Consider the following 17,248-nt stretch of genomic DNA (forward strand, 5'->3'; position numbering starts at 1 on the left):
CTTTAGAATTTTAAACTTCTACATTCGATGCCGAAACATATTAAATCACGTCCAATTGACCTCAAATTTTGCACACAAGTCACATTTGACATTACGGACCTATTCCAACCCCCGGAATCGGAATCCGACCCCGATATCAAAAAGTCCACTTCCGGTCCAACTTCTCCAAAATCTTCAAATTTCTAACTTTCGCCAAATGACCTTAAAATGACCTATAGACCTCCCAATCCACATCTGGATGTGATCCCAATACCAGAATCACTATAAGGAGTTATTCCCAAAGTCAGAATCCTGAACGGACATCGATAACATTAGCATGTACTTCTACCCAAATTTATGAAATTCTTCCAAAATGCTAACTTCCACAATAGGCGCTGAACCGCTCCCGGGTCATCCAAAACCCGTTCCGCACATACGCCCAAATCCAAAATCATCATACGAACCTGTTGGAACCTTCAAATCCCGATTCCGATGTCGTTTGCTCAAAAATACAACCTTAGTTAAATTCTTCCAATTTAAAGCTTTCGAAATGAGAATTTTCTTTCCAAATCAACTCCGAACTTCCCGAAATCCAATTCCGACCACGCGTACAAGTCATAATACCCGAAGTGAAGCTACCCATGGCCTCAAACCACCGAACGACGCGCTAGGGCTCAAAACGACCAGTCGGGTCGTTACACCTTACTCGTAATTTGATACTTAAAAACACTTTTTGAAAAGTTTGGCCAAACACAAATTATTGCTCAAAAATAATTTTCAGAGTGATTAGCCAAACAGAAACTGGTTCAACTACTTTTTTTCAAAAGCACTTCTCAATTGGCCAAACAACCTATTATCTTCCTCAGCTTTACAGCTTGTTTGAATGGTTGTTACTCATTGTATCGTACTGTATTGTTATCTCAAAACAATATTTGTTTTGATTGTTTCATTAAAATTAGTTGTATTGTAATGTTAAATTCATTGTTCCGGAACAATGAAAAGTCCCATTTTTGAAACAACCGATTTGGTGTGGTGGGATTGTTTCCTATTTTTCTTTTCAATTATGCCCACTTATTACTCCATAATTCTATTTTACCGTTTACTTTTTTTAAAAAAAAAAATTTTAACTCCAAATCTCCCACCTATAACCTACTTTGTCTTCGTCCCTTTTTTTTTAACAACTTATGTCGCTTCCAACTTCAACCTAAAATTACTAATTTTGTTAGAATTTGTATGAATTTAATTGTTTAATCTATGTTTAAGACATATTTGGTGATAAATTAGTAGAAAAGAGTTTTCTTAAATTATTTTTATGTGTAATTATTGATAAATTTAATATTTAAACAATTGAGGGTATTTTAGTAAACTTATCGGTTACAGTACAGTACGATACAATCAAACTACAAAAATATTATTTAACAACTTCAAATAATACAATTGATCCAAATATTATATTTATATAACGATATAATACAATACAGTACTTACATAATATAATACATTATGAAACAATAAGCACCAATCTTGGCAATAGAGAAGCACAAAGAAATACATAGCGCTCAAAGGATGGCTTGCCTGCACGATCACGATTGCGCCGACCATAACTGTTCCTCCGATTGGTCTCTCTTCAAGCATATTGACCTTTCTAAGGTTCTCTTCCTTATGTTCTTTTAGTGTGTGTGTGTGTGTGTTTTCTTGTAGATTAGACTTCAGTGATAAAGATTCCTGCTGGATTAATATCATTTATCAAATACTGGATGAACCCACTTACGCGAACTATTTTGGCAACTTGGGGTCGAATGATTTGTTGATTCTTGATTGAACTGCAATTTGATTATTTTATACAACAAATTAAAACTGCTAGTGTTTTGGGTTTCTTGGTTATAGTATCAGCCGTCCTTTAGGTTGTTACCAGGTTGGAAATGGGGTGGGGTTTTTGAGTATTACTACTGTAATAAAGAACCTTTTTTTTAAATATTGTTGGAACTTTTAACTGTCAGTCAGTTCTATAGTAAGGGCTGCTCCATTTCGAGCTAGAGGTGCTGACTTTTGTTGTGATAAGCTCTATATCTTGATAAAATTGAGAAGACGGTGCGAGTGGAGTTAGAAAACTTAGTGTAGTTGCGAATTTCAGCTCTAATGAGCCTGAATAGTTCTAGAAATAGTGTCACTAAAGCTCCAATAAGAAATTTGATATGCTGTTGTTTCTTTTATTGACTAGGCAAATTGATCATCCATATTCTAATTGCAAACTCATTGAGCTAAATTCTAAGGACAGCGAAAGTTGTGAGAGAAGTTAGTGTTGATTTTGGAATATATTTTAAATCAAAATGCCAGGGGCTTTTTGATTGGTGGTTCCCACGTTAGAGATGGATGTAAACTTCAGAATTGTGATCCTAGAATTGCACATGCTCAGATTAACTTGTGCATATATTTATTAGCTTCTTCAAGTTCCTTATACTTTAACTTTTTTGTGGTGCCAAAAGGTGTCTGCTTTGAACGAGGCTGTCAGAGGAAGTGTCAAATCCGTTTTTAAACCATGGGAGCAGCGTTTGAATACTTCGGAGGTAATCTCAGACCAAAAATGGCTTGATCTAGACCAAATAATCCCTTGACCTTTTCTCTCTATGATATTATGTAGTCTGTAGTGATTATTCAGTTTGTCCGAGATTCAATAGGTTCAATAGTCTTCTTATCTTAGTCATCTTGTTCAAAAGCACACACATTTTATGCTTGGTGCTTCTTGGAATTGAATATATCTCTTAAACCTACTATTGCATAGGGGAAAAAAAAGGGAACAAAGTTCTTTTAACGAAGTTTTATTTTTTGAAAATTATGGTGTAAGTGCTGCTAGATGCCGGTGTTTGCTTGACATGGAAAATCTTTCTTCACCTTATTAATTTTGACATTAATAATAAATGTCGGTGTAATTAAAAGCATCATAGTCTCACATACATCTATATTGTCATCCCGATTGATTATTATTTTTGCATACTCAAGGACTCTACTTTGTTTTAGTTCTATATAAAACCCTGGTAAGAATATAAAGTTATATCAACAAGATGGTGAAGTCTACCAGGAAAGGAAGACAAGTTGTCTGCAAATAAATAAAAGTTGTATAATGTCATATGCATTAAAGCCGATGCTTGTAACTTTTAAGTTATCCAACATTCTTCTTCCCCAGAAAGAGAACTCCTTTTATGTAACTCCCTTCAATATCCAAAAGCAGATTTTTAAATTGATTCCTTCAAGTACTTGTGAGACACTTTAACCAAATGGTAGCAAAGTTTTTTCTCTTCGCAGGTAACCTTAATAGCTTTCTCTAGGGTTCTTTGTTAATTTTTCTTTGGAGCAAGGGCACTTTAAAGTTTTTCATTGACTTGATAAAGTATAACTATTAGATGTAATAGAATGATGTGCTGTATCCAGACTAATACCAATTTTAGCCTCTTTAAGGAATAAAATGTGACCAATTAACCGGCCAACACACCCACTTGTTACAAGTAACTGTCTTGTTGTTGCATCAAAAGCGATACCATTGACTATTTTGCTAACATTCAACTTGGTAAAAAGAGATTACTCAGGAATACCCATTGGGTTGTGATATTACTTCTGATATTAGCAGTTGTCTTTCTTCAAATGTTTAAGGAAAGACAACAGGGTGCTAACTTTTTTCTATAAAGATATGAACTTCTTTTTTATAAGTAGTTGTGTATATAGATGAACTTACCTCATTATTTCGCGAAATTTGATCCGTTTTTATTTCTCGTTGGATGTCTTTATACTTTGACTTATTCTTTGATACAGGGCCACCTGGAAAGCAATGAAGGTGATCCTGAACTAATTGTTTTCATTCCGTAAGTGCCAACTTTGTTATTTATTCTGCTTTTGCACAGCCATCTGGTTTGTTTCTGATGGGCTGCGTTCCTGTCGCCGACACATTTTGACATTCCTTTTCCTCCATGTCTCTCAGTCACCTTCAAAAATGCCCCTCGCCCCCAAATGTTCAATACTAATGACATAATATCTGTTTAATTTGAATATAAAAATTTAACTTTCTGGATGCTTTTCCGAAATTTACTTGTTTCCCTATTTACAAGATTTTCATTCTCCTTTCCATTCTTGTTGAACATATCGTAATGATGATTGTTTCACCCCTAAGGTATCTTCCTGTCCTTTGTTTGAATCAACTGTTCTCACTTGTTCTCATTCAAATAATAAACCGGTCCAGTTAACAAAGTAGGAGCTGTAAGAAAAGGTTTTACTTTGATTCATGTTGCAGCTCGTCTCTTTGAGGATAATGAAGGAAAAATCTTTTTAGAGAGGTTGATTGCTGCAAAGTTTAGAAGTTGTGGAAGATGAACATGAAGCCAAAGGCAAAAAAAAAATGTTGATTATAAGAGGATGAACCTTTATAAGGTTGTTTCTAGTTCTATTGTCAAGAAAAAGAGTAAACAGAAAGAGGGATGAGGGGGGAGAGGAGTAATATTTCTTTTTCTTTTGGATTGATTGTGAAAGAAAAGGAAGGAATGAGTCTCATGTGATATCAGTTCCCTTGATGAACTATTTCTCCTTCAAAAAATTTGAAGGTCTTTTCTGGCATTATAAATTTTTATTTAGAAGGTCCTTCAGTTCCTGCGTCTTCACCCAATTTTGGACTTGGAAACGAAACATAACATTTTGTTCACCACCGTTTATCTCCATTCCCCTCTTTCTGCCTCTCCATCTTTTTTTGTCTAAATGATTCTCCTGCATTTTTTCCGTTTCTCTTTCCGAACCTGGGTTTGTTGTTGTTATTGTTGTTCTTTCCGAACCTGAAACTTTCCAGTACAATATGGATGATTGGATGCCTCCTTTTTCATTCTTTTGGCTAGCGCTTGAATAAGAAATTTTAGGATCTATTACAATATAACTTTCCAAATTTCTTTGCTGTAATTTCCACCACTAAAGTAATTAATTCATCAACTAGATATTGCTGAAATCAGGTATTATCAAATCATGTTGATCGTGTTACAGAAATAGCAGCACGAAGTGGTTTATCTTCATTGTGGTTTGAGAACAGAAAACTGTGTCTGTAGATATTGATTGCTGTTCTCTTGGCCATCCAATTCATCTTATATTCGTTGGCTGAACTCAATCATGATAGGTTCACAGCAGATGTTAAAATCAAGAGCATAGCAATTGTCGGCGGCGCTGATGGAACAAGTCCAGCTAAAATGAGAGCGTGAGTATAGTATTAACACTTCTTGCTTTGTCTGTTCCCTTTTCTCTTAGCTAGCACATTCAATCTGCTGCTGGCTGCTGCCACTTATAATGATTCTCTTGAACATGTATCTTAGAAGTTTTATCTGCCCTAATACACTCTTGCAATTAATACAGGTTCATCAATCGGGATGGCATTGATTTTTCAGATGCTCAATCTATGCAACCAGTTCAGGTACTTATATATAGGAGTAACCTTTTTATTCTTTCTTTTGTTTTCGATAGGTCCAGTTCAGGTATTATCTCAAGTTAGCTTTTGAAAGTTTTAATGCCTAAAACACACTTCCTCCTCCACCCCAACCACTTGTGCTGATACTTGTTTTACTTGTAAGGAGTGGGATTTAGCCGAAAACTTGCAAGGAGTTTTAGAGTACCAGACAAGGTATATTTCTTTTATCCTTAACATTGCTGCTGCATGGTCTTTATGGCAATTTTGTAATTGCAACTCTGTACACTGTTCCCGCACAAGCATGCACATACACTGGCATTTATATTTCATAAGTGCAATTTACATAATATAAATTTTCCGATATTTTCATGGAGCAAATTGTTCAGATCACTGTTATAGAAGGTTGCTTATATTCTGGCTGTATATTTTGGTTGTCTCATGCTGTCTGTAAATATTTATTCAGGTATTCTAGGTTTCAGAGTGTGGGAAATATCACCTTGCATTTCCCTGATAATTTTGGCGGTGATGCAACACAAATACATTATATTGGCTTGAAAGGAGAAGCCACCCAGGTAACCAGAGTGAAAAATGTTTGAATTCCATGGTCACTGGTTTCAGATATTTATCATAACTCGTTTCCGAAATAATTTTGTACAGATGAAGAGGGACGTTGTTGCAAATATTGTTTATGAGGTTGTACCTAACCCCTCTGATCACAAGTGAGTTACTCTTTACCCTTTAGAAAGATATTGTATGTTGGGTTTCTGCAGCGTTATTCCTACTTTGGTAGTTTAATTTAAATGCAAAATCAACGTTAGTTATGTCTCGGAATTCCTGTAATGGCTTCACTCTCTGGTAGGATATGAATTATTAAGTTGCAGATTGATGATTACGAGCAAATTTGTTCAGGTAGTCGTCATGTATAATACTAGAGAAAATTCAAATCGAGTTAGCTTGCAGATTATCAGTAGAAAATTTACGCTGGCAGTCCCCGATATCTTATACTCCCTCCATCCCATTCTTTGGAATACTATTTGATAGCATGGAGGTTGAAATATTTGTTTGACTTGTTTAATATATAAAGTAGTTTGTAGTAGAACAAAATACTATAGTAACAGTTTTTTTAATTTCAGTAACAAATATATACTATAGTAATAGTTGAAAAGCAAGTTGGGCGGAGAAAATATCACATCAAATTTAAACTATGATTTATTAAATAAATTTTAGTTCTTGAAACATGTACAAGTTATCTAAAGTAATTTTATTAGTTGATGGTGTCAAACATTTTGAGATATCCCAAAATAGGAAGAGTGAAATAACTTGGGGAGTACCAATGTACTTTATCCTAAATGCATGAGGCGGTTACATGTTTTGTTGGGCTGCAGACAACAGGGATGTTTAAGCTTTTAAATGGAAAATGTACTAGCGCTCTTGAGTTTTTTCTTTGACTAGCATAGCCCCTAGCCTCATGTTTCTCCCTGATGAATTTTTACGTTACTTTTCAAAAACCAAAAAAAAAACATTACATTAAATTTAAAGAGTTTAAAGCACTTGTATACATACTAGTAGAACTTTTCTATTTTTTATATATTATTGGAATGTATACGATGTTGCAAGAAAACTTGATTTTTGGAGTTCTCCGCCACATAATTTGAGTAAGTTCAGCATAGAGGTATTGATGCTTAAAAATGTATGATGCTCGGCACACAAGGATGTAGTCTAGCGGTCAATATAGTGGGGAAGAACATGAGGTTTCAGGTTCAAATCCCCGGAGGCAAAAACACTAGGTGATTTCTTTCCATATGTCTTAAAGCCTCGGTGGGCAAAGCTGGTGGGAGGTAGCATGCACCGGTAGAATAGTCGCGAGGTGCACACAAGTTGACCCATACACCACTTACGTAAAAAAAAAAAAGGTTGTTTGATGCTATGATCTATTTCCTTGGAGCAACGTATATGCTGTTTGGTGCAATATACTTATCCACTATTGTCAACCCGTCCACCATGTATACATGTAAAGTCAGGCTGCAGCTTCTTTCCTTTCTGGTGCAATTAGGCACCTCCCTTACACCCCCTCCGGCCCATTACTACATTCCTCTAATTTGGCTTTAGCTCCCTTTTGCATTTTTATGTTGTCCATTAGTCAACTAAATGATGGTATATATGTGTGCAGGACTCGAGCTGAGGGCGGCGGAGGCCTTTCACGTGTGGAATAAGTTGTGCTTTAGGCAGCTCTCTTTTGTAGAGTGCTTTCTTTCTTCTGTATACTGATAGAACCTGTACTCAAAATATACCCAGGAATCATTAGATAATTTACTGAAAAGTGCATTTACTTCTTCCTGTTAACACGATACAGTGGATAATCACTTATTACTTGTGACATATCACCTTCCACAAGAAGGGTGCCATATCTACACTCATTCGAGCTTTGAGATTTGTCGTACTTCTCAGAATCGGATGCCAGAAATGGGTTTCAGGTGTCATTCTTGCCTTTAAAGGTTTCCAGTTTCTGTTGCTTTATTGTGCCAACGAAAGCTTTAGTCTGCATTTGCACTTATCAGGAAAATGCTGATATTAGAGTAGATTCTTGGGCTTTCGTGGTGCAAATCATCGGTAGCTTAAGCAGATGGTTATGGGGCAGTGGGCACTAACCTCATAATTTATCATTGCAAAATTTATGTACCTTTTGGAGCCTAGCTGGGTATAGTGAGTTCCTTTTTTTGTTTGGTGCATCTTTCCTGCGATTCAGTGCTTGAAAACTCCATCCGACCTGTGCTTCTCCATGCATATGCATGAAGAGTAATTTTGTGCTGTCATTCCACCTTTATATTCAGTGGCGGAGCTACAATGCTTCAAGGGTGGTCAGGCGCACATCATTCGCCGGAAAAATCCACTGTGTATATAAGTAAAATGTTGCTCTATTTTAATATATACAATAGCTTGCACACCCTTGACACAACTGTGTGATGTAGCCCCGTGGTGAAGGGTTTGCAAAATGTTCCACTGATGGTAGGTTGGAAACTCAATGCAAGCTTTTGGTACAACCCATTTGTTTTATATTTTAATATTTTCAAGAAGCAATATAAGTGTAACCTTCAGATCCACGTTTTCCTTTCCAAAGTAGAAGTGTCGTTCTTTTCCAAATCCCAGCCAACCTTTGACTTTCTTTTTCTTTTTTAATTTTTCAATAAACAAATATTAAAGATCATTATTTAATTGAACGCTACTTAATAAAAAATTCTAAAAGCTCTTTACTAGACCCAAACCTAACTTTGTCAAAATAGAAAAAAGAAACACAGAGGAGAGAAACAAAAGACCATCCCTTACTTTTTGCCTTGCTAGACTGTTGCGTTATTGTCGGATGCCCGTGAAATTTTACACTAACTCTAAATCTGATTCAATTTCAGCTAGAAACAGGTAGAGGCTTGAATCAAGAGCTTGGTCTTGTTAGAGCCGGGGACACTCGTTGGGGATCTCACTACAAGTAGTTTGAAAATTTTATACTTTTGTTTGACTCTATTGTTGATGTACTTGATACTCTTGTTGAAGATGCAATTACTTTAGATGAAAGAGCTAAGGTAGCAGGATATCTTAGAAGTTGCCAAGCGTTTGAGGTTGCTTTCATGTTGCATTTTATGAAAGATATTTTGGGAATCACATATGATCTTAATATATATCGCTTCACAAAAAGGAGCAAGATATTGCTAATGTTATGATACTTATTGAAGTAGGAAACAAAAGGCTTCAAAAGTTAAGAGTTGATGGATGGGATCTACTTAAAAATAAAGCATCTACATTTTGTATCAGACATAATATTCTGATACCCAATTTTGATAAGCCATATGCTAACTCTGGAAGATTACGACGTAAACTTGTTGATCATACTACTTTACATCATTATCGTGTGTATGTGTTTTATAAGATTATTGATTGGCAACTTGTTACGCCCCAACCTCGGGGAGCGCGACCGGCGCTCAACTGAGTGAACCCGGTCGAGCAAGCCTGTTAGATACTTTCTACCTAACTCACCCATGATCAAGAGAAAACAAGATTTCATTAATTAGACAGTAGGAAGATCATATATACAATACTAAAACGTCTAATTGGTTACATCATTTTTAAGTTTCAAGATACACATTCTTATGATTCGAGTGGAACAAGAGATCAAAACACAATTCGGTTATACCTTAAACGTGATAATAATATGAACAAAAGATACAATACATGACCCCGGGATGAAGTGGGGTTCACCAAGTCTGTTGGGAAGAGGATGTACCACTATCGCTGATCAACATTGCCTACTATGGAACCACATGCATCCATTTAAAGATGCAGCACTGTCACGACCCGAAATTTTTTACCGACGGGACCGTGATGGCGCCTAACATTTCACTTGCTAGGCCATCCAACGTTAGAGAATCATTAACCAATTCCTTATTTCCATTCAGTAATTAACAATAATTAACTAAGATGAAATATAATAAGTGCAGAATATCATAAATATGTATTAACTACTACCACCGGGATCTGGAGTCGCAATTCACGAGCATTCTAGAATTTGCTATAAGTAATAGTTAGAAAGAAATACAACCGTCTGAATAAAAGAAACAGTAGAACAGAAAAGATAGGCGGAGACTTCAAGGTCTGTGAACGTCGACAGATCTACCTTGAGTCTCCGGACAGCGAACCAATAGTAGAATCTCGATCAACCCGAGCGGTATCAAAATCTGTACAGAAAGTGCAGAGTGCAGTATCAGTATAACCGACCTCATGTACTGGTAAGTGTCGAGCCTAACCTCGACGAAGTAGTGACGAGGCTAAGGCAAGACACCTACAAATTAACCTGTACAATTTAATAGTGTATATAAAAATAATAGAAATGAAGAACTAAACAGAAAATGTCGGGAGGAAAACATAGTGAGGGGAATACAAGATAAAAAACTACAACAGAATGATCACTGGAGCAGTCAATATACCATGAATCAATATGAATAGTGAATACAATAAGGAAAAAATGTACGACATCACCCTTCGTGCTTTTACTCTCAATCTCATCATAAAAATCAATAGAAACGGCACGACATCACCCTTCGTGCATTAACTCTCATATCATGGCACGACATCACCCTTCGTGCATTAACACTTATAATATGGCACGGCATCACCCTTCGTGCATTAACACTCACAATATGGCACGGCATCACCCTTCGTGCATTAACACTCACAATTTGGCACGGCATCACCCTTCGTGCATTAACACTCTCCCTTACTATAATGCAATGCATAAATATCAATAGGGAGATAGAATAGCAAGTACAAACCTTACCTCAACATTTGGTTCCATAACATCAATCTCAACTTGAAATAAAAACTCAATTATCACCAGAAAATCCGTAAACATGATGAGAACGATAAATTGAACAACACTAGTATAACACATCGCAATTAGGCATAGGGTTGAGACAATATAAGAAAAACTGAGAAACATGAAAAACTGGTACATTGGCGGCGCATAAGTACTCGTCACCTCACATATACGCCGCTCGCATGAATTTCACTTAGCAAGTAATCTAAGGTTCCTAATTCCCTCAAGTCAGGGTTAGACATAACACTTACCTTGCTCTTAAGGCCACTTAATTCTCAATCACAGCTTTTCCTTTGGAATTGACCTCCAAACCACTCATATCTATTCAAAAATGACTCAATAATATTAAATTTTGCTAAAGGAATCAATTACATTGCATAAATTTAGATTTCCTAAATTTTTCTCCAAAAAGTAAAAAATTGACCCCGGGCCCGCTTGGTTAAAATTCGAGGTTCGGACTAAATTCCATTTACCCATTCACCCCCGAGTCCTAATATATAATTGGTTTCGGAATCCGACCTCAAATTGAGGTCTAAATCCTCAAATTTCGAAATTCCTAAGTTCTACCCAAAAATACTAATTTCACCATAAAAAATCTAGATTCTAGGTTGAAATCTTGTTATAAGATGTAAAAAATTGAAAGAAAAGAGTTAGGAATCACTTACCTATGATTTGGGAAAGATTTGGTCTTTGGAAAATCGCCTCTTACGGTTTTAGGTCTTGAAAATTTGGGAAATAATGAAAATTCCCGTCCAAAAGTCATTTTATTCAGCTACAGACGTTGCATTTGCGAAGGGGCTATCGCAATTGCGAATCCTTCAGCTGCCCTTCGCAAATGCGAGGAAAGTGTCGCAATTGCGATCACTAACCTCGCAAATGCGTACAAAAGATCGCATTTGCGATCTATACCCCTCCCAGACTCCCTTCGCAAATACGAAGAAAAGTTCGCAATTCCGAACACAGGCTGACCCGGCTTCTCTTCGCATTTGCGATTAGAAGTTCGCAAATGCGACCTCATCAGTGATCGCAAATGCCAACCCTGACCTCGTATTTGCGAGGTCTGAGGCCTGCAACACAACTGAAGCACACCAACTATTTTTCTAAGTCCAAATCACTCTGTAACCTATCCAAAACTCGTCCGAACCCTCGGGGCTCCAAACCAAATATGCACGCAAGTCTAAAAATATCATACGAATTTGCTCGTGCGATCAAATCACCAAAATAACACCTAGAACTACGAATTTAGTACCAAATCAAATGAAATTCTCAAGAATACTTTAAAATTTCTATTTTCTCAATTGGACGCCCGAATCACGTCAAATCAACTCCGTTTCTCACCAAATTTCACACACATCTCTTAAATATCATAATGAACCTATACCGGGCTCCGAAACCAAAATACGGACCCGGTACTAACAATGCCAAATATCAATCAATTCTTAAAAATAATCAATTTTCAGACTTTTAATTTTCATAAAAAATTCATAACTTGAGGTAGGGACCTCCGAATTCGATTCCGGGCATACGCCTAGGTCCCATAATTCGATATGGACCTATTGGGACCATCAAAATACGGATTCGGTCCCGTTTACAAAATATGTTGACCGATGTCAACTAAAATCAACTTTTAAGGCAAAAATTCTTATTTTCATTAGTTTTTAACATAAAAGCTTTTCGCAAACCTGCCGGGATTGCGCACGCAAATTGTGGAAGGTAAAAATGAGATTTTTAAGGCTTAAGAGCGCAGATTCGAGTTCTAAAACATAAGATGACCTTTTGGGTCATCACAATCTCTACCTCTAAAATAATCGTTCGTCCTCGAACGGACATAGAAAAGTACCTGGGCTGGTGAAAAGGTGGGGATATCTACTCCGCATATCAGACTCGGACTCCCAAGTAGTTGCCTCAATAGGCTGACCTCTCCACTGCACTTGAACTGAAGGGTAACTCTTTGATCTCAACTGGCGAACTTGTCGGGCTAGAATTGCCACCGGCTCCTCCTCGTAAGTCAAATCCTTGTCCAACTGGACAGAGCTGAAATCTAACACGTGGGACGTATCGCCATGATACTTTCGAAGCATGGACACATGGAATACCGGATGAACAACTGCTAAACTAGGTGGTAACACAAGCCTGTAAGCCATCTCTCCCACTCTCTCCAGAATCTCAAAAGGTCTGATATACCTAGGGCTCAACTTGCCATTCTTTTCGAACCTCATTACACCCTTCATGGGTGATACCCGAAGTAACACTCTCTCTCCGACGATGAATGCAACATCACAAACTCTACGATCGGCATAACTCTTCTGCCTGGACTGAGGTGTGCAAAGTCGATCCTAAATAATCTTGACCTTATCCAAGGCATCCTGTACTAAGTCGGTGCCCAACAACCGAGCCTCTCCCATCTTGAACCACCCAACTGGCGACCAACACCGCCTACCATATAATGCCTCATAGGGAGCCATCTGAATGCTCAATTGGTAGCTGTTATTGTAGGAAAACTCTGCTAACGGCAAAAACTGATCCCAAGAACCTCCAAAGTCAATAACACAGGCGCGGAGCATATCCTCTAAGATCTGAATAATACGCTCGGACTGTCCGTCCGTCTGAGGATGAAATGCTGTGCTCAACTCAACCCGCGTACCTAACTCACGCTGAACTACCCTCCAAAAGTACGAGGTAAACTGCGTACCTCGATCAGAAATGAGAGACACGGCACACCGTGAAGACGGACGATCTCACGAATATAAATCTCTGGCAACCGCTCCGAGGAATAGGTAACTGCCACAAGAATGAAATGTGTTGACTTAGTCAGCCTGTCCACAATGACCCAAACTGCATTGAACTTCCTCTGAGTTTGTGGGAGTCCAACAACAAAGTCCATAGTGATACGTTCCCACTTCCACTCAGGGATATCTAACCTCTGAAGTAAACCACCAGGTCTCTGATGCTCACACTTTACCTGCTGGCAATTTAGGCACCGAGATACATAGGCAACTATGTCCTTCTTTATTCGCCTCCACCAATAATGTTGCCTCAAGTCTTGATACATCTTGGCGGCGCCCGGATGAATAGAATACCAGGAACTGTGGGACTCCTCAAGGATCAACTCACGAAGTCCATCCACATTAGGCACACAAATACGACCATGCATCCTCAAAACTCTATCATCTCCAACAGTAACCTGCTTGGCACCACCGTGCCGCACTGTGTCTCTAAGGATAAGTAAATGAGGATCGTCATCCTGCCGATCTCTGATTGCGCTCAAATAAAGAAAACCGAGCAACTGTACAAGCTAGAACACGGCTGGGCTCAGAAACACCTAACCTCACGAACTGGTTGGCCAAGGCCTGAACATCCAATGCAAGCGGTCTCTCACCAAATGGAATATATATAAAGCTACCCATATTGACTAACGTTATACTCAAAGCATAGGCCACCACATTGGCCTTCCCGGGATGATAAAATATGGTGATATCATAGTCTTTCAATAGCTCCAGCCACCTCCTCTGCTTCAAATTGAGTTCCTTCTGCTTGAACAAATACTGCAAGCTCCGATGATCAGTGAATACCTCACATGGCACGATGTATAGATAGTGCCTCCAAATCTTCAACGCGTGAACAATGGATGCCAGCTCTAGATCATGAACATGGTAATTCTTCTTGTGAACCTTCAACTGTCGTGAAGCATATGCAATAACCTTGCCACCCTACATCAATACCGCACCCAGACCAATACGAGATGCGTCATAATATACTGTATAAGATCCTGAACCTGTGGGTAACACCAATACCGGTGCCGTAGTCAAAGCTGTCTTGAGCTTCTGAAAGCTCGCTTCACACTCGTCTGATCACTTGAACGGGGCAACCTTTTGGGTCAATCTGGTCAACGGGGTTGCTATGGATGAAAGCCCCTCCACAAATCGACGGTAATAGCCCGCCAAACCCAGGAAACTACGGATCTCTGTAGCTGATGTGGGTCTAGGCCAGTTCTGGACTGCCTTAATCTTCTTAGGATCCACCTGAATACCCTCTGCTGATACAACGTGACCCAGGAAAGCAAATGAACTCAACCAAAACTCATATTTTGAGAACTTAGCATATAACTGGCTGTCTTTCAGAGTCTGAAGAATGATCCGAAGGTACTGCTCATGCTCATCTCGACTACGGGAGTAGATCAAGATATCATCAATAAACACAACCACAAAGGAATCCAAGTAGGGTTTAAACACCCGGTTCATCAAATCCATGAATGTTGCTGGGGCATTTGTCAGCCCAAATGACATCACTAGAAACTCATAATGCCCATACCGAGTCCGAAAAACTGTCTTAGGAACATCGGATGCCCTAATCCTCAACTGATGGTAGCCAGATCTCAAATCAATCTTTGAAAACACTTTGGCACCCTGAAGCTGATCAAATAAATCATCAATCCTCGACAATGGATATTTGTTCTTGATGGTGACTTTGTTCAACTGTCGATAATCTATACACATCCTCATCGATCCATCTTCCTTCTTCACAAACAACACCGGTGCACCCTAGGGCGAGACACTAGGTCTAATAAGCCCCTATCAAGCAAATCTTGCAACTGCTCCTTCAATTCTTTCAACTCTGGCGGGGCCATGCGATATGGTGGAATGGAAATAGGTTGAGTGTCCGGAGCCAAATCAATGCAGAAATTAATATCCCTGTCAGGTGGAATCCCCGACAGGTCTGCAGGAAACATCTTTGGAAACTCACGAACAACCGGCACCGAATCTATGGAAGGAACCTCCGCACTAGAATCGCGGACATAAGCCAAATAAGCTAGACACCCCTTCTCGACCATATGCCGAGCCTTCACATAAGAGATAACCCTGCTGGCAAAATAGCCAAGATTCCCTCTCCACTCTAATCGAGGCAACCCCTGCAAGGCTAAGGTCACCGTCTTGGCATGACAATCTAATATAGCATGATAAGGTGATAACCAATCCATACCCAGTATGACATCAAAATCAACCATGTCAAGAAGTAGAAGATCTACACGAGTCTCAAGACTCCCAATGGTGACCACACACGAACGATAAACACGATCTACAATAATAACATCTCCCACTGGTGTGGACATATACACAGAAGCACTCAAAGAATCGCGGGGCACAACCAAATAGGAAGCAAAATAGGAAGACATATAGGAGTAAGTAGATCCCGGATCAAATAGAGCTGAAGCATCTCTACTACAAACTGAAACAGTACCTGTGATAACAGCGTCAGATGACTCAGCCTCAGGCCTGGCTGGGAAAGCATAACACCGGGGCTGGGCCCCACCGCCCTGAACTACGTTCCTGGGACGGCCTCTAGCTGGCTGGTCTCCACCTCTAACGGCCTGATCTCCACCTCTAACTGTCTGGCCCCTACCTCTGGCTGGCTGACCCCTACCTCTGGTTGGCTGAGAAGGTGGTGCAGCAACTGGTGCCGGAACCATGGCACGAGAACTCTGATGCTGTGAGCTACCTGTTGCCCGAGGGCAAAATCTAGCAATATGCCTCGGATCACCACAAGTATAACATAACCTCGACTGTTGTGACAGCTGACCCTGAAACTGACCCTGTCGACCTGAATAACCACCCTGATAACTCTGGAGTGGAGTTGCACTAATAGGAGCTGGTGGTGCACTGTAGGCTAGCTGGTCGGAATAATGCATATGAGGGCCACGACCACTTGAGGCACCGTGGGATGCCTGGAGCGCTGAATGAAACAGCCTGGGAGGATGGCCTCTACCAAAAGTACTCCTGCCTCTAGATGAGGCACCGCTGAACTCACCGGAATAATGAGACCTTTTGTCAGACCCCTGACCTCCCTGAGTAAGATCCATTTCGACCCGTCTGGCGACATTAGCAGCCGCTTGAAAAGAAATCTCAGTCCCAGTCTCCTTAGCCATCTGCAATCTGATAGGTTGAGCAAGTCCATCAATAAACCTCCTTACCCTCTCTCTCTCGGTGGGAAGCAGAAGAATGGCATGACGGGCCAAATCCACAAAATGAGTCTCATACTGAGTAACAGTCATACTGCCCTGCTGGAGATGGTCAAACTGACGGCGACGCTCCTCTCTCAATGTGATAAGCAGAAACTTCTCTATGAAGAGCTGAGAGAACTGGTCCCAAGTAAGAACAGGCGACCCAGCTGGTCTGGTCAACAAGTAATCTCTCCACCATTTCTTGGCGGAACCAGTCATCTGAAATGCATCAAAATTGACCCTATTGGTCTCCACTATACCCATGTTCCGTAAAACCTCGTGACAGCTGTCAAGATATTCCCAGGGGTCCTCTGAAGGAGCACCACTAAAGTGAACATGAAAGAGCTTGGTAAACCTATCCAATCTCCATAAAGCCTCAGAAGACATAGCTGGTCCATCTCCGACCTATGCCGCAATAACCGGCTGAACTAATCCGACTGGCTGAGCTGTTGGAGCCTGATACTGGGGAGCTATCTGC

The 17,248-nt window shown here is 39.5% G+C and overlaps 1 protein-coding gene across 1 annotated transcript; it reads left to right on the forward strand.

Annotated features, from left to right (window-relative positions):
* The first annotated feature begins 1,471 nt into the window (after positions 1 to 1,471).
* LOC107759095 (uncharacterized) lies at positions 1,472 to 7,843 on the forward strand. Its single transcript, XM_016576967.2, has 9 exons — positions 1,472 to 1,629; positions 2,466 to 2,546; positions 3,787 to 3,836; positions 5,126 to 5,203; positions 5,359 to 5,416; positions 5,574 to 5,623; positions 5,874 to 5,982; positions 6,068 to 6,129; positions 7,581 to 7,843. Exons 1-9 carry the CDS (start codon positions 1,546 to 1,548, stop codon positions 7,621 to 7,623), a joined length of 615 nt encoding a protein of 204 aa, XP_016432453.1. The 5' UTR covers positions 1,472 to 1,545; the 3' UTR covers positions 7,624 to 7,843.
* The last annotated feature ends 9,405 nt before the right edge of the window (positions 7,844 to 17,248 follow it).

Source organism: Nicotiana tabacum, chromosome 23 (genome assembly GCF_000715075.1).
Source record: "Nicotiana tabacum cultivar K326 chromosome 23, ASM71507v2, whole genome shotgun sequence".
Taxonomy (NCBI): Eukaryota; Viridiplantae; Streptophyta; class Magnoliopsida; order Solanales; family Solanaceae; genus Nicotiana; species Nicotiana tabacum.

Coding starts and splice junctions, on each gene's coding strand:
- LOC107759095 (XM_016576967.2), top strand. CDS start 1,546: ATGGCTTGCCTGCACGATCACGATTGCGCCGACCATAACTGTTCCTCC. Junction 3,837..5,125: donor GAACTAATTGTTTTCATTCC/GTAAGTGCCAAC, acceptor CAATCATGATAG/GTTCACAGCAGATGTTAAAA. Junction 5,983..6,067: donor TGAAAGGAGAAGCCACCCAG/GTAACCAGAGTG, acceptor AATTTTGTACAG/ATGAAGAGGGACGTTGTTGC.